The 25,797-nt window shown below is 42.4% G+C and overlaps 1 protein-coding gene across 2 annotated transcripts in view; it reads left to right on the top strand.

The window, feature by feature from the left end:
• LOC134537041 (E3 ubiquitin-protein ligase Ubr3) overlaps window positions 1-25,797 on the top strand; it is a 115,925-nt gene that overhangs the window by 84,427 nt on the left and 5,701 nt on the right. For both annotated transcript variants that reach the window (XR_010075917.1, XM_063377258.1), the window contains exons 15-29: window positions 1,404-1,650; window positions 4,512-4,665; window positions 6,107-6,304; window positions 8,414-8,515; window positions 9,077-9,249; window positions 10,201-10,430; window positions 11,224-11,411; window positions 13,541-13,686; window positions 14,423-14,566; window positions 15,101-15,246; window positions 15,959-16,121; window positions 19,005-19,278; window positions 20,508-20,717; window positions 23,809-24,038; window positions 24,967-25,311. Coding sequence is in view for 1 of the 2 variants with exons in the window: in XM_063377258.1 (XP_063233328.1) it covers window positions 1,404-1,650; window positions 4,512-4,665; window positions 6,107-6,304; window positions 8,414-8,515; window positions 9,077-9,249; window positions 10,201-10,430; window positions 11,224-11,411; window positions 13,541-13,686; window positions 14,423-14,566; window positions 15,101-15,246; window positions 15,959-16,121; window positions 19,005-19,278; window positions 20,508-20,717; window positions 23,809-24,038; window positions 24,967-25,311 (2,950 nt within the window). In the remaining variant the exon portion in view is untranslated. The remainder of the gene's footprint in view (window positions 1-1,403; window positions 1,651-4,511; window positions 4,666-6,106; window positions 6,305-8,413; window positions 8,516-9,076; window positions 9,250-10,200; window positions 10,431-11,223; window positions 11,412-13,540; window positions 13,687-14,422; window positions 14,567-15,100; window positions 15,247-15,958; window positions 16,122-19,004; window positions 19,279-20,507; window positions 20,718-23,808; window positions 24,039-24,966; window positions 25,312-25,797) is intronic.

Raw genomic sequence — 25,797 nt, 5'->3', positions numbered from 1 at the left:
ACTTACAGACCGCGTGTTCCTCAAACGTAGCAACAGGTGAACAACTTATTTATGCGACGTGCTTTATGTAATGTAATGTTTTTTCTCAGAACACGTCACATGTTTGGCAAAGTTAATACATTTTTGGTTTTGTCGAAATCAGCTGGGGTGTACGCTGGGGTGTACGCTGGGGTGCTTCATCACCACGGACCACGGCCGAATCTTGTCTCCCGACGTTCCTTGTCCGTCGTGTCTTTGTGTGTCGCCGTCAGTAATGACCTCGCTGTCGACGTTTGGTGGATGTCGCGAGCCGGAGGGTTTTTTCACGACGTTTCTCCAACTCCAGCCTCCGCCCATTCTTTCAGTCGCTGCTCCGTTCTCATCTCGTCACCTCTCGCTGTCTTAAAATAGTGAGATGTAGACAATATGTCTGAGCCTAATGGGTTTACTCTTGAAAGTATATTTGTAGTATCTCACAATTTTGTATTTACACTATTTTTAAACTATTTCTTTTAGGTTGAATACTTTTCCTCTACTCCTTAGAATTCTGTCTATGTTCTTTTTCTCTTCTTCCTTTTCTTTTTATTCCCCCCCCCCCCCTTCCCCCCCACTCACCCATTTTTGTCTAACTTTTTTCTCGTTCCAATTTTCGTCTTTCGCATCAAGCCGTACCTATTTTTTTTTATTTTGATATCTTTTTACTTTTTGTTTTCAAATACTATTTTTTACTAAAAATTTATTCTTCACTTTTTATAACATTTTTCAGTTAACTATTATGTCTTATTGTTTTAACTTTCCAACCTCTACTAACTTTGATCTCCTTTTAATAATGTTACTTTAATCTTATTGAACTCTACGTTTCTTTTTATGCAACAATTTTTTTTTTTATTTTTTTTTTCATCTATTAACCAGGTATTTTTTTTTTGTTCCTCTTTACTTTTTACACTTTTATTTTCATTCGCAATTTTTATCTGCTGTTGGATATGTTTTAACTTTTCTTCTATCTTCTTTCCCTCCTTAACTTACTGTGTTTCAATCACGTGTTTTATGTACCTGTGTTTTTTGTGACGTACTCTCGCTGCTGTAAGAGTTGTGCGAGGGCACCAGACGGGAAGTGAGCTGGCAGGTGAATGTGAACATCCAGAGCGAGGCACTGACGTGTGTGTGTGTGTGTGTGTGTGTGTGTGCGTGCGTGTGTGTGGCCCGTACGAGCGAGGCACTGACGTGTGTGCGCGTCCGTCCGTGCGAGCGAGGCACTGACGTGCGCGTGTGTGTGTGTGGCCCATGCGAATGAGGCACTGATGTGTGTGTGTGTGTGTGTGTGTGTGCGTGCGTGCGGCCCGCACGAGCGAGCCACTGACGTGCGTGTGTGTGCGTGGCCCATGTGAGCGAGGCACTGACGTGCGTGCGTGCCCTCTGAACAGCGTGCAGCAGTCGGGCAAGATGCGCGGCAACGGCACGCCCTGGCCGCCGTTCCGCGCGCCCGCGCCCTGCCACTCGGCGTACGAGGACCCGCGCAAGGTGCTGCGCTCGCGCGTCTTCCACGCCGCGGTGTTCGTGGTGCTGCACAAGGCGGTGCACGGCCACAGCGTGTCGGAGCACGTGCTGGCGCTGCTGCTGTACCTGCTGGAGATGGCCGTCGCCACGGCCGACCAGCTAGACCCCACCCAGGTGCGCCCGTGCTAGCCTCGGGAGAAACACACACGTGTCTCAAGCAGAACCCAACACGTCGTGAACATTGCATACGAATGAACACTGCATACATTAACTGGACGTAGTTATGCAAAAAGGATCCGTCCCACATGAAACCTATCCCGAGTATTTCGAAGTTAAAGTTAATTATAAATTGTTGTAATTCTCGTGTTGATAACATAATGTGGGTATAGTTTTAATGGTCTAGTATAAACACTGATATAATATTAGCAACGACGGTACGATCAAACTTGTACTATTTTAATTTATTTTCAAATTAAAATATAACAAAATTGTGGGTTGGTTCCTTTTTTGCATAACTACGTCCATACTAAGAGTTGTAATGCTAGGATTCTTACGTATTTTTAATGTTTTAATTGTGGGGAAACTTGTTACACTTTATATACACTTTTGTAAATGGCCCCACCTCTATGGAGACTAAAATACATAACACGTTGGGCTGTGTTGAACTGTGTAAAAATCGATATTATTTATGTGGCTCTCCGATGGTATGTGTTGAGGTTATGTAGACCACAGTTAGGTGTTAATTGAATAATGGCACAAATACACATAGACACACACTAGGACAAATGGAATTAGAAATAACATAACACTCACAATTAAAAAAAAAATATATATAATTATTTATTGAAACGAAAAATGGTTTAAAATTTACTCTTAGTAATAATATTTATTTAATTAATTAATATATTCAAATTCTTATCTGGTACTTGGCATCACAGATCACACATGAATTCCAATCATCAGGAGTTATGATGCGCACATTTAATTCATAAACAAAAGTCTTCATTTGGGGTTCGTCGGAATTACACAGTTTTATTATATGTTTTTAGGGATCTTAATTAATTTCCTCGGCTAGTAAGGTTCGAAATATATTCAGTAGAGCTGAGAGTCTCTCAATCTGTAGGACCTCTGAGTTGATGTAATAGTGTGTAAAAAAATAATTAAATTCATATCATAATATCGTTTATATCGTAGATGTCAAATTACTGCAAAATATCAATGTTTACATTTGTTTTTGGCGGCGATGTGACTGAAAACGGGAGTTACGTGACAATGTGCATAAGTGGAGGAAACAAATTTTTGGCACTTTTAATTACTCACGTTCTACACTCCTGATGTCATTTATCTTTTTAGATAAATCCTAAATTATGTTATAGACTCCCTAGATTACATAATTAATCATCCTCGTTCCGGGATGCCTATCGCTAGGGCCATGAAAATTTCGCTAAAAGATCCCGAGAGTAGCTGGAAGTTAAAACACTGTAGCATCGTCCGTGTTTCGTGATTGGGTGAGTTACTTTGGGGTGCATATTGATTGTCACAACAACCAATCACACTAATTCAGTGTGGAAGCAAACTCGTCCTTAGTGGCTCGCGCAAACAAGGCAACGACTTCTCTCGCTGACGGCCGCCAATCACAAGGAAGATAACCGCTGGTGTGGGTATACCTATTTGCAGTCTAGTAGGCGTTCAGATTTTTTCGCGAAAATTTCCTGCCCCTACCTATCGCTCATTAGCTAAATTGTAGGATTTATTATCGCTGACGTCACAAGCTTCAGCTTTCTTAGCTGGCCATTATAGAACTCTTTTTCCTACTAGCTTCTTAAATTAAGCCAGTTAACTTAACTTTCAAATGGCGGACCGTGATTGGCCGAAAACCAAAATCAGTTACATTAAATACTTAATAAAACGTGAAATCCGCACGCAACAATAGAGCGGATTACAAAATTTCACATAAAATTAAAATAAAAAATTATTGAAACAATAATTTATATTACAAAATAACGGCGTTAACTTTGCCGTTTACCGTCTTAAAGTTCATTTCGTCCTTAGAGGGGTCCCAAAAATACATAATTTCAAATAGTCCAGAAAAATCCATAGTCACATTCTCATAGATATACATAAAAATAATTTACCGTTTCTGAAAATAAATCACATATTAGACATAGAGCAAACAAAATAAATATATTATAAATAATAATTAATCTGTCAAAACAAATAACATGTTGTAGTACATAATTATTTTTGTTTTTGACTATAAATTATAACATATAGTATCAAATGATAGTTGTACTACTATAAAGTTACACTTTTTAATACAAATGCACGGTGTAAATTCTACGATAAAAAAAAAACAAGTGAATAGCAACGTTTCTATTTTGACATGATAACGTCCTATGAATCGATGAACTCCGGCTGCACGCACGAAAAAAGCATGACTCGTCACGTTCCGCCTGAGCTGAGCGTGCAGTACCCGGCCCAACCACCGTGCGAGAAAATCTTCTGTAATATCAAACAGGTTAAGGCGGGCTTTTTAAAAAGCAGCAATTTAAAAAAAAAAATTATTTATTTGTCCACCCACTTTCGTCATTTCAAATTAACATTTTATTGGCATTGATTTGATTTCAGTTTATTTTTTTTTTTTAACTAATTGTTTGTGATTATATTGAAACAAATTTCAAATTAAAATTGCAAAAACTGTAAATAATATTTGAAAATTAAAATGTATGCATTTTTTCATCAATGTTTACTTATGACGTTATCACGTAAAATTATTGTCCGTAAACAGATTTTACAGGCAACCTATAAGTTTGAAATACAAAAAACATCCTACCCATTTCCCTCCATTCACTGTAAATATTCTTGTCTGATAGAAGTGATGGATACATACAGTTTTAACTGGGACTTGGCAAACTGTTTTGTTATAAGCGGTTTAGTTAGTAAAGCGGTTCATGACATACATTCGTATATATTTTACTGAGAAGCTTTAGTAATTCACGTTGACCGCAGTGGGATTGCCATGTTTCCCTTCGCAGGTGTGCAAGTCTTCGCAGTTTGAGTCCAGAGAAATCAAGGACAAAGATCTAACCACGTGGTACAAGTCGGATTGGCTGTCTGATAATCTGCGCACGGTCATCAACGTTGTGAAGATAGACTTCGATCCTGCGGCCTTGTACAACAGTTCCGACAGTAAGTTTGAAATTTTTTTTTTAAGTGTTTACGGTCTAGGTAGTTTTAGAGTTTGGTCATTTTTCACTTGATATTATTTTCATTTAGAACTGATTTTGGGTGAAATAACTTGTGTAGTTTTATTTTCGTCACTTTCTGTGAATGTTTCTTGCAATAGGAAAGAGTGTTATGCTGTTTTACGTCTCAAGATTAGACAGCTAATATAAGTACATTAACACGTGTAGATCAAGCATATATAATTTTTATGTCAAATGTTTATTTTAATTTTTGTGTTCATCTGTGCATCACTCTGTTCCCCAGGGTGCTTGTCTCTTGTTGCAATTTTCTCGGCATCGTCAGGTTACTGTGTTAACCTGTGTTATAGTTTTCTTTCTGGTTGGGTTCATTTAGGATTTATCCGTGCTGTCTAGGATGTAACATTTGACATCAGCTGATAGTGGCTTGTGCTCCATGTTTAATTATTTTGTATTTTGAAATGTATTGTTTTGGGAAACTTACTTCGTAAAATTAAAATTTTTTAAGTTATCCATTTTGCTTCAACTCGCGGGACAATACGAGGTGCGGCTGTTAAATAATGAGACTCGCTGCTACAGAAGGACACTGCTGTTAATTCATTCATTCATTCATAAATTTTTTCATTCGTTTATTTTCGACGTGATAACGTCTTATAAATCGATGAACGCCGGCTGCACGCACGAAAAAGCATGACTCATTGTCACGTTCCGCCTGAGCCGAGCGTGCAAGAACCGGCCAACCACCGTGCGAGAAAATCTTCTATAATATCAAACAGGTTAAGGCGGGCTTTTTAACTGATTGTTCGTGATTATATTTAAACAAATTATTTAAATTAAAACTTGCAAAAACTGTAAATAATATGTGAAAGTTTAAAAGTATACAATTTTTCATCGATGTTTTCTTATGACATCATCACATAAAATTATCGTCCATAAGCCGACTTTACTTTATTTATTGCACTTTAATAAGCCGATAAGTGCTGCCCCTTTGATACACGGAAGCCCCGTACGAGACTTGCCATCAGCTGATATTGGCTTGGTCTCCATGTTACGTTATTTTGTGTTTTGAAATGTGTTTTTTTTTTGGGATAAATATTGGGACTCACTGCTACAGAAGAAGGAAACTGCTGTTAATTCATTCATTCGTTCATTCATTCATTCATTCCGAGATGCGGCTATTAAATAATGGGACTCGCTGCTACAGAAGAAGGACACTGCTGTTCATTCATTCATTCATTCATTCATTCATTCATTCATTCATTCATTCATTCATTCGTCCATTCGTTCGTTTATTTTTGTATTTAATAAATTCTCTGAAAGAGTGAAGAACTTGTACGTTTTAAAAGCTGTGAATCAAGGGGTGCTGGAGCGTGGAGCGTGGGGCTTGGGGCAGGCCAGGACGGAACGTGAGACGTGGGTTGTTGCAGGCGAGGGGGAGTGGGAGATGGACGGCCCCCTGCGGCCCGAGGCGGGCAGCATGCTGATGCTGGAGCAGGGCGAGGGCCCCGGCCCGGGCCCCGTGCTGGCCCTGGAGGCGGCCGGCGGCGGGGAGCAGCACGCCATGGTGCTGCAGGAGCAGGAGATATTGGCCCTGGACGTGCTCACCAGCATGGCCACCGCCGAAGGTACAGCATCCCGGACTGTGCGGGGGAACTTGTGATTTAAGGCCCCGTCTACAATGGCAATGTCCGGAGGACACTCGTCGCTGATTGGTCCACGTGACCCTCTGACGTCATGCGTCAAGTGGGCGAAGGTCCGGACCCACCTGGTCCGAAGACATCCGTCGATTTGAACTTTTTGTCCCAACCTGTGTACTTCTGACACAGAAAAAGAACAGAACACTCACGATATTTGAATTTCCGGTTCCTGTTTGAAAACGTGGTGTTTGTTTTTGTTATTGAAGGAAATGTAAGGTGTTGTAAGTCAAGAAGAGCACGACGACATTTAAATTAGTGCTGGGCGATTGCTGTGATATGAGTTCATTTTTTAGCACTTACATTTGCCACTTTGCCACTTTGCCTTACTGAATAAATATATAAAATTGAACTCCCACAACTTTCAAAAGTTCAATCTCAAACTACAAATCATTAAAACAGTAAACAAAAACATTTGGTTTGGCACATTTACTGCGCTCTGGTGACAACTTTAGAAATCAATACATTCGGACATCGGACAACGCAATTGTGGACAGGGCAGTTTTCGGTGAGACAATGTGACGTCACTCACATTCGGATAAGGACACGGACCACGCACAGGTTCGGACTATTGTAGACGGGCTCTTAGTTGGACGGGATCCCGAAACTCGGAATAAAAGCTAGGGAAAGAGACCATTCCCGAACTCAAAGGCTACGCACAAAAACTCTGTAACACACTAGTTTATGCTAGGATTTAAATATAAATTGCTCGTTAATCATCTCAAAAAATTTTGAAGTGATGAAACCATGTATAAACTATAAACTTCAGTCGTATTAGTGATTCAATTTAAACGGCAGCAAAAATACAAAATCGTAGCTTTCTAAGAAATTTGAGAAACTATCCCCATTAATTTTCATTTTTTTGGTGTAAAAGTGTTATTACGTAACATAAATATATTATTTTTATGTAAATAAATTGTGATTCTATTTAGTCATTTAAAGGTTTGTATTAGAGCCTGGGGTTACGAGGTCTGAAGAAATACGGCCTCCAGGATGTTACTCATACAACACCTTAATGTATGTACACCTTATTATCACTTTGAGTATCCTGCTCCAAGGTCTGTGTGTCGTTAAATGTCATACAATAAACGGATTGTATAACTTTCTAAATAGTATGCTATCATTTTAAAAGTATCATGTACATAAAAAAAATGAACTTTTTTTTGTTACAAAAGTTCTTTACAAAACCATCTGGCTTATCAAGTTATGAACTTCAAACAAAGAAGTTGACTTTAAAGTTATAATTCAGCATCCTGCACAAGAACATGAAACAAAATCTTGACAATGATAGAGGGACATGCCTTTTTATGTCCACTTGTCGAGATGCTTAATTGTGACAGCCACAATGTTGATGAATTTTTTTGGTGTTCATTAATATATATTTATAAATAATAATTGTACCACAACAAAGTTGCTGAAATGTTGCATTGGGTTGTTGATTTGATACAAGCTGAACATGGTAATTTTGCATTGATGGAACCTGAATGATTACAATTTTGTAAATAATTATTTAACTGCAGTGTTAATGAAACAATGCTTACAGGCTGTAAAATGTAATGCAACATAAATGGTACGTACAGTCGACTGTCGAATATCCGTGGCCGGATTGTCTACTCTGTGGCATATTTCCCACACCTACAGGACCAAAAAATTAGCTTATTTGATATTGATTACCAATATGTCTTGGCCAAAATGAAAATAAAAATTATAATTGAAATTAGATAATGATTCGGAAATATTTACCTGCTTGTTATTTGGTTGTACTCGTGAATGTGTGTGTGTGCCAGCTCAAGTCATGAAACTTTTTGTAAGTTTAAATAATTATTTGAATTTAAGTAATTCATATGGATATTTGTATGTTGTGTTGTGTCGTCTTGTATTCTTGTCTTACTATTTATTTTGTTCTTGTAATTGTTTTGTACGTGACCTAAATGTTGTGTGTCCACCGTTGGAGCCTTGTGCTGTTGGTGTGGCATGTTACAAATTAAATAAATGAATAAATAAGTGTTGTGATCCCTCACGGTGTTGTGTGCCGTCCAGGCCCAGCGACGACCCAGCCGGCCCTGCCGATGGCGTCCCCGTACCAGGCTCCCCCGCCTGCGTCCGAGGGCTACGAGATCGTCCTGGCCGAGTCCGTGCCAGGTTCGTGCGTCCTTACATGCCGGTTCCCCCACACACGTCATCGTGTGTTGTAACTGCATCTCGACCACGTGCGTAGAAGCACTAGCTGTGGTGTCCGACTTTGCACGAGCGGTGAAAAAATTTGTAACGCAGAAGTTTTCTTTTAAGATCTAAATTATTGCTGAGTTCGGAATAAAATTTTTCTGCATCTGGCTTTCAATTTATTTTCCCAGAACTGTGTCAGTATGAAGGAAAAGATAAATTACAGTAAGGCTGGAATATAATATGGAAAATATTTCAACTTGTGCTACATGTGCACGATAATCATGTACGTATACAGAAGATCTGGGCGACGTGGTGTAATTTTGGTTTTGGTAAAAAATTTCAGGTGTGAAAAAAATTTCCTGATGGACACAGAATTGGTATATATTTGAGGTTACAAATTTTCAAACATTATTGTGTTATTTCAAGGAAAAAAATTCCCGTTCTCGTCCCTCGTCTTCTCGTTTGCACTTGCGTTTCTTCCCTCTCCTCATCCGTCACACGCTCCCTCTATCCACGGGTGTCGCGTGTGTCCTGCAGGCCCCAGCACCAGCCAGGCCGGCCTGCCCGCGCTGCCGCCCTCCGCCCCCTCCTCCTCCACCGTCATGGTCCCGGTCGGCGGCGGCATGGCGGTGTCCCTGGCCCGCAAGAAGGAGGTGGTGCCCTCGGTGTCGGCCCCGCCGCGCAAGCTCCACGCCCGGCGCCAGGTCACGGTGAGTTCGGTCGACACTGGGGAACGTGCTGGAAATCCTGGGAAAGTCGTGGAAATTGCCCATGGGCAGTAAGTAATATAATGAGGTTAAAGATGTCATGCACCAGTCTGCCTTCGCCCAGACTCTGTGAAAGCATTTCCGTTGTTCAGGTGTTGATTATCGCATGGTCATACACAATATAAAATAGCATATTCGAGTTTCGAGGTAAAGTTAACAATGGAGAAAGCAGAGAGAGAACTAGGCCAGCTGTGGCAGGGTGTCCTTGTTCTAGAGTGTCAGGGAATATCCTGGAAAAGTCATGGAAATTTCTCATGGGTAGTGATTTGAGGGGAAGATGTCATGCACCAGTCTGCCTTCATCCAGACTGTGAAAGTATTTTTTTTATGTAATTTTTTTTTTCATACAGCAGGCCATTCCAAAATAGCTATCTTTTCCAGTGTTCTGAAACACAAAGAGCGGAATAAAAGTTTTATGTTTTTTTTCGGGCAGTGTGATTTTGTAAACATAGCTGAACGTTGAAGAAAACTGGGCAAATGTAAATATGAAAAAACGTTGTGAAAGGTTTGCAAAAATAGAGTCTCGTCCTGTCGAGCACAATGTACTTGACTTTCAAGTTGAGACGAGCTTCAGCTACTCACTCGACTCAACTCGGGTTTTTCAATTCTCGTACTGTCTTTAATAAACATATCATTAAAATTATGACAAATAAACAATCTAAGTGTGTATTTAAAAAAATATAAGTTTTGAGTGTTTTTTTTTATTTTTTATTTGCCTCCAATATCTGTGCCGATACCTTGGTATTGGCCAAGAACCGAATATCGTTATCGGTATGGGGTATCGGAACAGCCCTGGTTTTTATATTTTGTGGACCGAGCAGACGAATAGAGAGTGGCATGCAGTGACGACAGCCTGCAGCAACGAGGGTGGGGGATTGTCGGTGTTGCCCGGCAGAGCGGGGGAGCGGCCTCCGAGCCGGACAAGGTGGAGGTGAACGAGAGCATCATATCGCTGCTGCTGAAGCTGCACTCGCACCTGTCGGGCGTCCCCGACAGCTACGTGCCGTTCGACCTGGACGCGGGCGCGGGCCCCGCGGACTGCCACTCCGACTCGAGGATAGGCGACGGCCAGTACTTCGTGGCCCGGCTGCTGCAGAGGGTGGCGAGCCTGGACTCCCTGTGCCGGTACGTCACCGGCGGCCCGGGGTGGGCCGTGGGCCGATTTTTCACTGATGTACGTGTTTGTGAAACCAGGATATTCGCCAAATTATTCTGATCCAGATGTTTCTACTTACACCTAGCCTATGTCAACATGCTTAGTTGTAACTATAAACCCTCACCAGCGCAGGGAATAAGACAGTTTTCGGAATCAAAAATCAACCTGTTACTTCTAGATACCGTGTTTTAAGCAAAATATGTGTTGGATGTATATTAACATACGTTAAGATTATAAATTTAATTCCACAGATTTGTAGTATAAATTATTTTGTTACCGCGGCAAATAAAAATTGTAGTTAAATTCTGGATATGCAGTTTGAAGTGAATCAGCTTTTAGTTAACTTGCATTCGATGGTTATCTTACTACTACCTATTCCTAAAATGTTAATGTGATTGATGTAAGCCTTCTGCAGAAGGGCAACAGGGCCTATGATGCACCCTAAGTCGTCCTAAAAGCTTTTGCACTTCTAGACCTCTTATACACGAAACTAATCCACGTTTTCGTATTTTACGATTTAATTTAGCGATATCACCAGTGACATTTTATATCTGTGCTCGTTCTTAAAGTTTTATCTTAAACTTTTCAACTGCCGGTCTTGGGACTAAGAACATTTGGAAAGGGTTGTGATCAGCATTTTTACTAGATTTTTTCCTTCTTGGCTTTTTTTAAAATGGTTTCTAGTTTAGGTATGCAAACTTAATTTGTACCAGTATTTTAGTGTACATCGGCCTACAGCGCAAGTTATTTTTTTGTCCGCAGGGATAACATCATAGAAACAAGAAACAGCCTTTGGCCTCGGAAGCAGGAGGAATCGGAGGAGAAGCAGAAAGAACGGGAAGAGAAGGAGAGAGAGGACAGGAGGAGAAGGGCGAGAGAAAGGCAAGAGAAGTTGATGGCAGAGTTTGCGACCAAACAGAAGCAGTTCTGGGAGAAGGCGATGGAGACAGGCGAGTGTTTTCTGTGGAACATAATTATCTTCTGCCATTATAAGGAATAGGAGGGGTTTATGAGAGGGGGAGAGTTGTGTGGCCTGTCTGGACCCTTTTTGTGTCTATTATAAAATTTGCTTTTGTTTTTGTGTGTTACCATCTGTAATGATGTAACACACATGGGTCATTAAAACACTCGTGGATTAATACCTGTTAAAGATTTAACTGTTTTACACACTTTTTAAAGTGTGCAGAAAATAAGTTTGAAAGTACTGTAAATTAGAAAACTCTAAACAGAATATTTTTTATATAACAAAGTACATATATATAATGTAGTGTTGCGTAGAATATTTTGTTTTCTATTCTGTAACATAATTAAAGAGATAAAATAAACTACAACTTTTTAAGTAGGGTGGTTTTCTAAAGATATGTTATTTCAGGGACCTTAATTTACTCTAGGCAGTTTTGTGGTAATAAATCAATGTGAGTATCAATTTAAAGTAATTTGTCTACTCTTGAAAAGTTCTAAGCAGGTACCGTCATCTTACTTGGCTTAACTATCGTCCAACACTGCAATATTATATTTCAATCAAAGCCATAAGCTTGTGCAGCATATGGTAGCTTTTCTAATTGTTTAATTACATGCTGCATGTTGAGCCTGAAATTTCAACAATTATGACATAGTAAAATTTATTTTTAATAGTTTGCAAGTGAACCAGGACAAGTTGTTAAAATGCAATAAAGTGCAAAAAAAAATTGATAACACTATCTTTATGACCATCATGCACAACTAAAATTTAATGAAGAAATTTGTAACACATAGTTTATTCTATACTTTGACTTATTTCCAAATTATTTTTTTTTAAGTTTGTATGTGTTTACTTTTTATACTACAAGTACAAATTCCAAATTTCTTGTCGCCCTAAATTTCTTTATTGTTCCACTGTATTGTAAGTTTTGCACGTTGTTGAAGTGAGATGAATTTTGTAATTTTCAACATTGAACACAATGCCATCTTAGGTATTTAATTTTATGTAAATTTATTCCATCTGTAAATTTATTCCGATAGTACACTAGCATTTGTTGTTGGGTCAAAAATGTTGTCACCTTATTTACTAAACTATATTTAAAAGCTGTAAAGTGTGATGCAAATTATTATAATTTTGAACACATGTGACTTTTTACCATTATAAGATTTCTGTTGATAAAGTTTTAGAGAAGATATAAAATGCAAACGAGCTCTTATAGTTTATTAACAGGATAAGCCTAGAAATAATATTATCAAAAAGAAAATGAAATAGCCAACATTGCGTTTGAAACCAAGCTTTCAGGAAATAATTTTCACCAGTTTACGGTGGCTTCCTAAATTACGGATTGTTTTCTGCGGCACCCCCAATTTGAACCAATATGAGGTACGCCTCAAAAATTGTTTATAGTTGAAACCCACAAACTTACATCTGAAATTAATTTTGAAGTGAAAACTTCTTTAGCCGCGTTGAACGATTTTTGGTAGGGGCAAAACTTATGGGTTCGCGTCACCGACATGCTAGTGACGTGTTGCACCAGACTGGCGAATCGCAGTGGCCTGTGTACATGTTTACACATATATACACTATTATGAAAGGTAATGAATTTTTACGTAATTTTTACATACCACTGACATCTGTTGTGACTAAAAAATGATGTCAGGATAAATGATATAATTCTGACATTGTACTGATATAATACCAAAATTATTTTCTTATGTACATTTGACGTAGAAATGATGTCATATTACACATTTAAAAACAAAGTTTTAAGTTTTCACTTCTGTTGACACTCCCCATGACCAGCTATTTCTTTTTTATTGTTTTATTAAATTTAAATATGTAATTTAAATTAAACTTTGGTTGTATTTAGTAAAGCTTTTTTTTTTTATAAATAAATATAATGAAGTGGCTAGAAAGGAAGAGGTAAAGGAGTGAACAAATGGAAACGGTAGGTGTAACACAGTCAAGACAGTTGCGTTGCGAGTTAAAGTTGTTGGAACGACGGGCCAGTCGACCGAGCGAGTACAAGACGAAAAGGCCCGGGGTGAGGAACCGCCACGGTCCTTGCCCGGGGGGACTTGCCTGCGGAGTGCGCTGACCCCGGACGCTGCCCCACAGACGAGGAGGGGCTGTCGACCATGGACTGGAACGAGGAGGAGGGCTCCACGCTGACGGTCAGCAAGAAGGAGTACGACTGCGTGATCTGCAACCAGACGACGCCCAGCACGGAGGACAGGCCCATGGGGCTGGTGGTTCTAGTCCAGGCAAGTTTGTCTTTCTCTGCCCGCAATATTCTCTTGCCGGAAGTTTTATCCGCAAAAAATTACTACAAAGGCTGAGCAATCGTTATTTTCAGTATTTTGTTGAACTAATAATTGCAGTGAATCCTCATTAATTAAAAAACCTGTTAATACAAAACTGTCTTTAATAGAAATTGTTTTCGGAGTCCCCATAAATTACATTGATGTGACAGTGTTAAGATATTTGTTTGGTACCATTATGGATATTATGTAATAAAAAGCAGTTATTTGTGTCTTGGGAAAGCAATGACATGTCTGTTAGTGGAGTTTTCAGGGTAATTTTTTATACTCGCGTAAGTGCGCTAAGTAAGTTATGCCCCCATTTCCCCCCAAGTAATTCAGTATTGATGATACTGATATAAGTATTGCAGCAAAGTCGTTGGCAGTGTAAACACGACAGAACAGAACAGAGGTATTGGAGAAGGTATCGGCCATTAGGCCTGTGCGAAAATTTTATTTTAAGCAAAGTGAAAATTGTGTTTACATGTAAATATTTAATAAATAGTAAATATGGAATATATTTATTGATTTAAATAATTTTCAAGAAATATTTTCAGGTATCTGAAATGTGATTTCCACTTCAAAAATCTTTTACATAAAAACGTAACCAAAAAGTTTGTTTTCACATTATATTCAGTTGCGTGATGTTTGGGTAAGTACTGGGAAGGAGACTGTGGAATGTGGAATGGTGTGTGTGCAGTCGACGAGCGTGCTGGCTCACAAGCGGAGGAGCCCGGAGCCCGCGGACCTGCCGGTCAGCGACGAGCGCTCGGGCCCCAGGGAGGACAACCTGGGGGCCGTCATGGACCAGCGCATGGAGGAGATGACCCGCTACTTCGACAGCGTGAGTCTCTTTACTCTTGGTTCACTGCAATGTCATCAGGATTATTTATGAATATAAACCTTTTTATTTCGTGATTCCTGGTAACTACCGTGAGTTCCTTATTGCTTTTTTTTGTCAAATACACAGTGGCTGAGAGGTGGCCATCCTTGCATTGGATATTTGACTTAAATATTTCTTATATATCAAAAGTAACAAATTTAAGCTTTACCAAATTGAAATTCAGAAAAACTCCTTTACTTACATCCGACAGCTCTCTTACATCGTCCTATTTTATGATAATACGGTATCAATTTTCTAAATTTTTATTACTCTTTTGAATTGTTTATTTTTTCTTGTCCTTTGAAACAAAAAAAAAATCATTATTGACGTACACTTTTTGCTAGTTGTAATTGTTGAAACATGTGATTAACTATCTTACGTCTACTTGCGACTACTCTCTCTGTCGGTCCGTGTGTCGGGAAGTGACGTGTGGGTAAGGCCCCGAGGAGGACGAGGAGGACGAGGAGGACGAGCGTGTGTGTGTGTGCGCGGCAGGCGTCGTGCGTGGTGTCGGTGAACCTGGGCTGGGACGGCGGCGTGCACCTGCAGACGTGCGGCCACCACCTGCACCTCGACTGCCAGAAGTCCTACCTGCTGTCCCTGCGCAGCCAGCAGAGGCAGCAGAGCCTCGCCGTGGACAGGTCGGTCACCACCCGCTCCCTCCACCCCCCGCTCTCCCCTCACTCCCTCCTCCGCCTGCTCTCCCCTCCCTCCCCGCTCCATCCTCCCCCGCTCACCTATCCACCCACTCCCGCTTCACCCTCTCTCCCGCTCCACCCTCTCTCCCCTCCCCACCTGCTCCCTCCTCCCCACCTGCTTTCTCCTCCCCCCACTACCCACTCACCCCTCCACCCTCTCACCCCTCCACCGCGCTCTCTCCTCCACCCCACTCACCCCTCCACCACTCCCCTCTCCCTCCGCTTCCCCGGCTCCCCTTGCCCACGTTACCTGGCCTAAAAAATGTAATTAAAATCATAAAAAATTATCTTTTAATGTTTTAACTTCAACAAATATTGTTGCTACTGGTCTAAAAAAAATGTACCAAAGTGCATTGATCAGAAAAATATATTTAATTTTTTTTATCGTGCATCTTTTATTGGTTCGCTTCAAATGCCAAATGCTCACTTATTAATTTTTTATTGTTTTGAGCGCATTTGTTTCAGACCTATTTATTACAAATCGTACATCATATAAACTTTACCATTATTTTGGCGGAGTAAGTATTATGAAACATCTTTTATAAAAGTAAAAATTAAAAAAATCACCAAAATGCTCTGTTCTGAAAACGGAATCGCACCAGACGTGTTGCCTGCGGCGGTTGTGGTGGACCTGGGCGTTGTGGTGTTGTGGCAGGGGGGAGTACTGGTGCCCGCTGTGCCGCCAGCTGGCCAACTCGGTGCTGCCGCTGTCCCCGCAGCTGGGCGAGTGCTCGGCCGTGGTGCGCTCGCGGCCCGTCGGCCTCGTGGCCATCGTCAGCGAGCTCACCAGTTTCCTCAAGGAGCTGCATCCCGACGCCGTGAGTGCCGTCGCCAGCACCGCGTGGCCGGGATTTGTGTATGGAGGGGGGGGGGGGTGTTGAGAAGCATCCCCCCCCCCCCCCCCCCCGTATTAAAGCGGTGGGGTTCGGGGGTCCTCCCCCGGGAAAATTTGGATTTTAAGTTGTAAAATAGTGCTATTTTAGCAGTTTTCAATACTCTTAAATTTAAATATTGTAATGGTAAAAATTTTTATTAATTTCAAATATGAAATTTGTTTGAGTGATGCATAAGAAATAAAATAAAGATTTGGTGCTAAGGGGCTGGGGGGGGGGGGGGTTGAACCCCTAAACACCCCCCCCCCCCCCCCCCCCCCCGTGGCTGCGCCCCTGCCGCGAAACCCCGCTGTTACGTCTCCACGCCTTGTCCCCTCGCTCCGGCCACGTGCAACCCAAGTCCATGTCCAGATGTCTCTGGCGATAAATTAACAAGTTTAAAAAAATATGTATATAAATTTATTTTAATAACATACATCTTAAAAAAAAATAAACAAAGAACCCAAGAAAGACCACAAACAAGCCACCCAGCCCCAAGGAGCAAAGTGGTTTCTCGTCACTAGATGCAATTATATATAAAAAAAATTAATCGCACTGATGCCCTACTTATAGCAAAATATTTTCAAAGAAGCTAATGTTAATACTTATTTATTTAATATATTATAAAAGTTGGTAGATATTTATATCCATGAAATAATGGAAGGATCCATTGTTTTGCAAAATCCAACCCCTCAGAATACTGGAATTATTTATTATTGTTGGCTCTGAAAATATGTGGCTGCAAAACATTTGGTTGACTGGGGTGAAAGTTTTGAGGCTGTCGTGACCGGAATGTCAGAATTTAACATGAGGGATAAATCATCCTATTGGAGAAGGGGGGTGGGAGTGACGAAAAAGAATCGGGACAGACAGCGCTGGAGGAATGAGAGAGACGGTGATGTATTTCGCGTGCGGTTTACATAGATTTACCAACCGTTCAGTTCTCACGTGGAGCTTAAAGTGAGGTTGAAAACACGCGTGCGTGTTGGTCGCCAGCGGATATGGTGCGGCGTTCTACAGGAGTCCACTTTTGTCACTGCTATGATTTCCAATGGTACGGGTACCGGTACCGACGTATTTACGGTCGTTGGTCCGGGTCAATTTGATGAGGACTGGTGGGGCCCGAGAACCGGGATCAACCCATCACTAGTTCCATTTAAAGGGATCGTAAGAAAGGTGTTTTTACCGCACATTACACACAGCATCATCATTGTTCATGAATGCTTCGAACTTTATATATAATCCAAAAATAGAACTGCTCAGAAGAATATACATTAGGGATGTGCGAGTACCCGATATTTTCGGGTATGGTTCGAATCCACAATTACCCTAACCCGGAATTGTTGTACGTACATGGATTCGAACAGTATTATGAATATTCACAAAAGTTATAAATTAGTTTAATATGACTAAAAAATACTAGCAGTGAAAAATAAAATTAGGCTACTATTACATAAGTATTTATAATATGATTTATCAAAGAAAGATATGTAAATTAAATAATTAACACAGTGACATTAAAAGAATTTCGAGATTTCGAGAGCTTAAACTATAATTACGAATTTCGTCGTATAGCAAACTATAAACTAAAAACAATTACATACCTACAAGAAAAAAAAGTCTTGGCTATTAATTGGAGAGAAAATGGTTTCGTTTGCTGAAACGTTTATAAAACTGAGATTTCCCTGTGGCGTGCAGTTTATTACGATTGAGTTGGAGGATCAAATATGTTTTCGTTTTCATATTTTTAAGTGTTTATTATTAAATAAATTTACATAATTATAACAATTTCAATCTCAGTTTAGTGAATACCGTATATACTCGTGTATAGCGCGCCCTTTTTTCCCCTCAAGTAAAGGAAAAAAATAAGGATGCGTGCTATACACAGAAAAAAAAAGTGAGGGGGTGTGGCGGGGAGGAGGAGTGGAAGTCGTTAACTGCCGGGTGACGGGTGACATTTTTGGCCAGACCCCACACATACGCACAAGCAACAAGGCCTCTCTTTCACACACCCACCCACGCACGCACGCACGCACGCACGCACGCAACCTGGTCTCTCGCACACACACGCTCACAGCACACACACACACACACACGTGCGCGCGCAAGCTCGCACGTCTCTTGTTTATTTTTAGACCTCCCCCTCTACAGAAAGCCAGCGCAGCTAGTAAAATAAAATAGAGAGAGAGAATGTTGTCGCCATTCCCCCTCCCACTTCCTTCCATCCTCGTCGCAGCTGCTACCGGTGAGTCATCTAGTCCTCCGCGTCCCGTTCCTGCCTGCCTCCCTCCTTCCATGCACCAGTTGTTACGATACAGCGCTTCATTATCTTCCGTCTACACAGCAGAGTTTAAGTATTTTCCTGACGCATCACCACACATCAATTTAAATTATCATTTGTTTCACACGTACAGGTACCACAAAATGTTAGTAAAATTTATTTATGGGGGAAAAAAAAATTTTCTTTGGAATTTGTTGCAAAAATCGTGGTGCGCGCTATACACGAGTAAATACGGTAATTGCCAGTGGTTACAGTTAGAAAAAAGAGCACACACATTATTTTTAAATTAATCAGTTATTTTTAATTATTCTGTGCTTAATATTCTGAATCGGATTCACATCTCAAATATTGCCAGGGATTCGAATCGGATTTGAACCGAACTGAAAATCAAGGATTCGCACATCCCTAAATACATGCATATTTTTCCATTGCTGGCTTGTAGATTGTGCGACCGGCTCCTGAGCGTTGGAGGCCCTTGCCCGGGAGCGTGACTGCCGTGTTGGTCCCGACGAGTGGTTGATTGTCGGGGGGCTCGGACTGTGTTGCAGGCGGCGGCGTCCAACCTGAAGCAGGCGATGGCGAAGGCGATGGAGGACATGACCAAGTCCATGCACAAGAAGCTCCACCAGAACAGCTTCCTGCCCACGCACCACGGCCTCTTCCAGTTCGTGAGCTCGATCGCGCGCACAAACCTGGAGGTGGAGCTGGTGCAGCGCGGCGGCTCGCTGTGCGCCCGCGCGCCGGCATCCGCGCCCGAAGGCACAGCTGCGCTCGCGCCCGACGGGACGCCCGCCTCGCTCACGCCCAAGCGCTCCTGCATCGGTGAGTACCCCCTCGTGCCTCTTCCTGCACGCCGGCGTCAGCTTTGGACACGTATACTGTGTAGAAGTCACGAGTGGATAGGATTTACTCTACGTTTTTCAGGAGCGTGTGATGAGCAGCTTGGGAACTTCACCGCTGCAGTGCGCTGCCGTAACACCCTGTATCGTCTTAGGTTGTTATTCACACGTTAAGAGCGCAGCACTGTCGCCCGCTGTCATTCCCCCGCACCCCTCCCCCCCCCCATCTATCATTCACTGCAGCTCAAGGTCGTTCAGCGGGAGGGGGAAGGGGTGTTTGAAAAGTTCGACACTTGTACGCTAGTAGGGACCACCACAAGTCGATGCCCTAGAGATGGTGGCGATTGCGGCGGTGAATTAACCCAACTACCTCAAAACCGTATTAGAAATTTTAACCTGGGCTGGCGACTTCTATACAGTATATATATATTCAAAGGCGCCATTGAGTGTGCCTCGTGACTTACAGTACCGAGCGCCAAATTTCATGTTCCTTAAATTACGCGTGAATCTCTTTGGTGTTGTCAAAAAAAAAACTATCAATGTAACATGCCGCTGTGTGACTTTAAGGTGGGGTAAAATACACTATCATTTTATAGTGCTCTCAGCCTTATGACTTATAATACTGAGTAGTACCAAAATTTATATTCCTTTAAAATAACCATTTGAATCTCTTTTGTGTTGTCAAAAAAAAACTATAAATTAAATTTTATAGTCGTGTCTGATAGTTAACTTTAATGATCATTAATCATACATTTCAAAACATTATCTTGGACATACTATGCAATTGTTGCTATGGCGTATGTTTGAAAAAAAATGTTTTAAATGAGTCTTCCCTATAGCCGTAATCATTCAGGGAACATATTAATCACACGTCTTTAATGAATTTGAACGGTTCTTAAACGGCGCGTCATTGCAGGTTTATTTTTGGGATCCCAGCCAAGTGATGCTCTCTACCTCAAAGTTTTAATTCTATATTTTATGGAAGTTTAGTTGTAATACTAATAATTGCTCAGCTGTTGAAATGTGTTAAGTTAGTCTGTAGTAATTGGCCGTGGTGTGCACGAGGTAAAGCCTGCAGGTGGCTGTTGAAATGCGTTAAGTTAGTCTGTAGTGGTTGGCCGTGTGGTGTGCACGGAGCAGAGCGAGGAATGCAGAGGCCAGTGTTGTCCGGCGATGCGAGTGCGAGCGAGTGCAAGGAGTGGTTGCCCGCAGTGCCGCTGCTGCACGTGCTGGCGATGCACAGCCGCACGCTGGCGCAGTGGCCGGTGTGGCGCACCTGGCAGGACGTGGCGGGCGTGCTCGAGCCGGGGGGCCCCCCCTACGCCCTGGCGCCCGTCGAGAAGGAGGTGCCCGTCCTGCTGCGAGACCCGTCCGCCCTGCTGGTGCAGTTCCTGCTGGTGCTGCCGCTGCACCTCGACCAGAGTGAGTCCCCCCGCCCCGCTGCTGGTCTCGCTGTACGTCATAAGTAGAGACCGGAAAAAATTCACGGATTCATTTCGGCGACAGGCTAGAATTCTAACACACATACCTCTTAGATGAGTTTGCATCTTGACGAATCTCAACCATCTATAAACCCTCTCAACCAAAGAAGCATCGAAACACGGACAAACCAGTTGAGACGACTCACAAGTCTGCAGCCGATGAACTTGTGTTATTTGCCCTAATGTGTACAGGGGAATGTGCAGTCTATCCTGAAGACCATCGAAACCGCGAATTTTTCCTGTCCCTAGTCATAAGAAACTAGAGCTGGGCCGATCACCTATTTTGCCGATCATGCCGATGCCGATCATCTGCTGCTGATCTTGCCGATCTTCTGAGCCGATTAGAGCCTTTCAAGTACCTCTGATTACACGTTGCTTTTGACGGATCACTATAAACGGTGAAATATTCCCAGACAAAACTACTTTTCATTGACATGATTACTTATAAATCACCACACACACGTACACAATATTAACTGCGTTAAAATGTAATAAGGTCAAACCAAATCTTCAACCTAATCACAACTCCGTCATTCTGTGATTCGTGTGTGCCGGTAGACGTCAGCGATGATAATTTTATTCCCCCCAGTGCTGCCAACAAACTTTCAATAATTCCCGATTGTAAGTTAATTTGTGAATACGAAATACAGTAGAACCTCGTTAATTCGTAATGGTCGGGACCAAGATAATCACGGATTACCGAATTTCACGGACTAGCGATTATAAGCCCGGAAGGTCTTGTCAAGCTTCTTAGACAGCAGCGTGCAGCTGGGTTAAGGTCAAGGTCATGTGATGTAACATCTCCCGAGGCTTACTGCGCCTTGGCAGCAGATGGATAAAAATAGTAAACTCCCCATTATTCATGTTAATTGGGACCCGCCGATGCCCGGATAATTGAAATTCTGTAAAAAAAATAATACTAATAATAAACCCGGATAATCCGTTCACGGTAAGGGTCGTCTTCGAATTAGTGTCTCGGCTTAAAAAAATACGGCACTGCCTAGCCATTAGTTCACTGTCATTTACAACAGCCGAAGAGAGAAAGATAAGATCGTGCTGACCTTGCACACATAAATATTGGGTAGCCCCCCACCCCCCTCCCTTCATTCGACCAGCCGAATGCCAGCCAGACACGTCACTCGCCAGGCGCCTGCTGTGCGTTGGCGGGCGGAAAGTAACTCAGCAGCACGTGAAACAACATTCAAACAAACGGGAGACGGGAAGCAGAAGTCAGGACATCCCCTCAAGTTTAAAGAGTGACAAATGTGACAGCTGAAAGGGGGGCGACACAAAGGGTCGGTACAAACAGCGTAGCAGAGTTTGACGGCCCACGCGATGGCTTGCAGTGTTTGCCGGCCACCGGCCCGCGTGACGTAAATTTTAAGCTCTGACAATTTTAGATTCTCTTTTTTTTCTGCACTTTTAAATCGTCCCGGATTATCCGATTCCCGAATTAGCGCATCACGGATTAACAAGGTTCTACTGTACCACTAAATGGGGAACAAAACTCTTCATCAACCAGGTTTTTATACAAAAGAAAAATAAGCTCTATTTCCCGCTAAACAGGGTAAGAATATTAATTTCGCTAAACAAAACTTTCAATAGGCCATATTTAGCGAGAAAAAACTAAATAGATGAATTCCCGAAGAGGTAGACTAACCACAAGACTACTAGTGCTATTAATCTGTACGATTTCCGTCGCGCGACGCGCGTCACTCTAATCTCTGGCGTCACATAACCAACCTAAACAACAGTCGCCATTCGCCATTGCGGTAATATTAACCGTAAATGGTAAACAAATACATAGTTTTCAGTTCGTAAATGATAAATAACTTTGCAAATAGTATAATGGAAAATTATTTTACCGAAAGTACCGTAAATATACGTGGAAATTGATACTTAGGTAGGTAACTGTTCAATGTTTATAAAACATACACTATTTGTTTACTTTATTGGTATATTTTTTTCGTGTGCGGTTAGTTTGAAATTATTAAATCCTATTATTTTTCGATGAATAATTGAATTTTCTTCCCGAAAAGTACCGTAAACAAACATGGAAATTTGTTAGATATAGGTAATAATTCAATGTTATAAGTTTGCAGTAGGAGACCAATGATCGGCTCAAATAATCGGCTACGTTTTGCCGATCATTATGATCGGCAAAATTAACAAAATCGGCCGATTATTACGATCGGGGATCGGCATCGGCCCAGCTCTATAAGAAACCTTGATAACGGGCAAAATTATACAATTGACTGTCCCAAATGGATCTGAGATTATTAATTTTTTTTTTTGCCATAGTACATACACCATTGCTGGCCACAATGTATGTCATAAGAAACCTTGATAACGGGAAAAATTATACAACCGACTACCCCAAACGGATCTGAGATTATTTTTTTTTTGGACATAGTACGTACACCATTGCTGGTCACAATGTATGTCATAAGAAACCTCAATAACGGGGAAAAATATGATCGTGCAAACGCACAGCTGATGTCAAACTTAAACATAGACAGAACCGAAAATCCAATGGAAGGTATTAGTCGTAAAGATGTTACACCATTGACAGACACATTGGACTAACGATGACGAGGCAGTTGCGATAAGAACAGTAAATACAGACAAAAAAATGTAAGTATGAAACATCCGGTACAATGACAGAACCGAAAATTCAGTGGAAGTTATTAGTTGTAAAGATGTTCCACCATAGACAAGACACATTGGACAAACGATGAGACAGTTGCGACAAGAACAGTAAATAATGACCAAAAAAATGTAAGTATGAAACGTCCGGTACAATGCCTTGACAGCACTTTCGTGTTTGCTTCTTTCACCGTATAGTTTTATGTTTACCGTTCAGATGTCATGGTTGTGGTATATGTGATGAGAAGACTGGGCACTTTGCGCTTAGAGGCGATACCTAGTGTCGCACTTATTTCGTCTCGCTCACACAAACACACGTGCTAGTTTGAACGCGGACGGGCAGCGCGCGGGAGAGTTGACGAGCTGTGTGTGGGCCGTGCTTGCAGCGTACTTCTCGGGCGTGGTGAAGGTGCTGTACAACCTGCTGTACGTGCAAGTGGTGGCGCAGCTGAGCTGCCGCGCGGCGGCATCGGAGCGCGCCCGCTGGCGGGCCGGCGCGGCGGGGGCCACGTCCCTGGAGGCGGCGCTCAGCCTCGTGGTGCAGCAGCTGGACCACAGCCAGATCTACCTGCAGCGCGACGCCGCGCCCTCCGGCCCCCAGCAGCTCGAGCAGGAGGTGAGTCCGTCCGTCCGTCCGTCCGTCCACGTGTCCCAGGACAAACAAACATCACCAAAGTAACACCTGGTTGACTGGTCACGGAAGTCGTGAAAAAAGTCCCGGAATAAACAGTAACTGTGCTGAAGCCCTGTTTTTTTTGTTCCTTGACATGTCTAGGCATTCATCGTTTAATCATATCCGTCAAGGTGTCCAAAGACCAACAAAAATCACAAAAGTCACGAAAAAGTAAAACCTGGTTGACTGGTCACGGAACTCGTGAAAAAAGTCCCAGAATATACAGTAACTGTGCTGAAGCCCTGTTTTTTTTGTTTCTTTGACATGTCTAGGCATTCATCGTTTAATCACACCCGTCAAGGTGTCCAAAGACCAACAAAAGTCACAAAATAGTAACACCTGGTTGACTGGTCACGGAATTCGTGAAAAAGTCTCAAAATAAACAGTAACTGTGCTTTAGTCCTGTGTTTTGTTTTTTAGCTCCCCATTTTTTTTTTAATGTCGCATATTGAACACTGTGAGTAAAATAATTTACATAGTGCCTGTCGTTACAGACCATAAAATTTGTTACGTTTAAATTTTGAGAATGCACGCAAGTCCGACCGTTCGCCGGTACTGCATTCCGAAAAGCAGAAAGAGAAAATGTGGTGTTTAACTGCAGAACAGCAAATAAAAAAATTAAAAACAAACAAAAAAAAATTGTTTCACGTATCAATTGTCCAGAAAAAAATATAGACAAAAATATGTATTGAGAAATAAAAAAAAATAAGTTCTAGAACACTCAAAAAATACAATAGGTTTTGAATTTAAAAAAAACTTTCAGGGTGGGGATATTGGGTAAACTTAAAGATTCTTTTATACCAGATGTTACCTTAATCGCTGCCAACACGGGAGGGTGCGAGCTTGGACGGACTGTGCCCGCGCGCCACAGGTGCAGCAGCTGTGCCTGCCGTTCCTGCGGTTGGCAGCCCTGCTGCGGCACCACCTGTACGACCAGCCCCTGCCCGAGGCGACGTCGCCGCGCTCAGAGTTCGTGCGCCTCGTCTACTACCTGGAGCTGGTGACGGAGGGCATGGACTGGGGGCGCTTCAACGCGGCCGTGGGGCTGAGCTGGGCGGGCGACGGCGCGGCGCTGGCGCGGGGCTGGTGCGGCCAGCTGGCGGCCTTCGCGCGCCAGCACCAGAACCCCGCCTGCTCTCTGCTGGAGGACCACCACGTGTCCTGGCACCAGCCGCGCCTCATGCGCCTGCCCCAGGACTACGACAAGATATTCCAGGTAGTCCGGCCGCAGACCTCGGCGACCAGGTCCCGCAGTTCGGTTCCTCAGAGTTCGTCGTTACTAGCACGGTGTTCCCTGTTTTACAGCGGCTTACGTTTCTCGCTACCGCGTTCGGCATTGCCATTAAAACTACGTCGGCCCTCGATAAGCCGGCAAAATGACACCAGTCTAGAAGCCCGCATCCCGGCCGCAGACCTCGGCGACCAGATCCCGCGGTTTGGTTTCTCGGAGTTTGTCGTTACTAGAACAGTGTTCCCTGTTTTACAGCGGCTTAACATTTCACACTCCCACATTCGACATTGCCATTAAAACTACGCTGGCCCTCGATAAGCCGGCAAAATGACACCAGTCTAGAAGCCCGCATCCCGGCCGCAGACCTTGGCAACGCAGTTTAGTTTCTCAGAGTTCGACGTTACTAGCACAGTGTTCCCTGTTTTACAGCGGCTTACGTTACACGCTACCACATTCGCCATTGCCATTGCC

Source organism: Bacillus rossius, chromosome 11 (genome assembly GCF_032445375.1).
Source record: "Bacillus rossius redtenbacheri isolate Brsri chromosome 11, Brsri_v3, whole genome shotgun sequence".
Lineage (NCBI taxonomy): Eukaryota > Metazoa > Arthropoda > Insecta > Phasmatodea > Bacillidae > Bacillus > Bacillus rossius.
The sequence above is the reverse complement of the archived record's forward strand: the minus strand, read 5'-3'. Positions and strand labels throughout refer to the sequence as shown.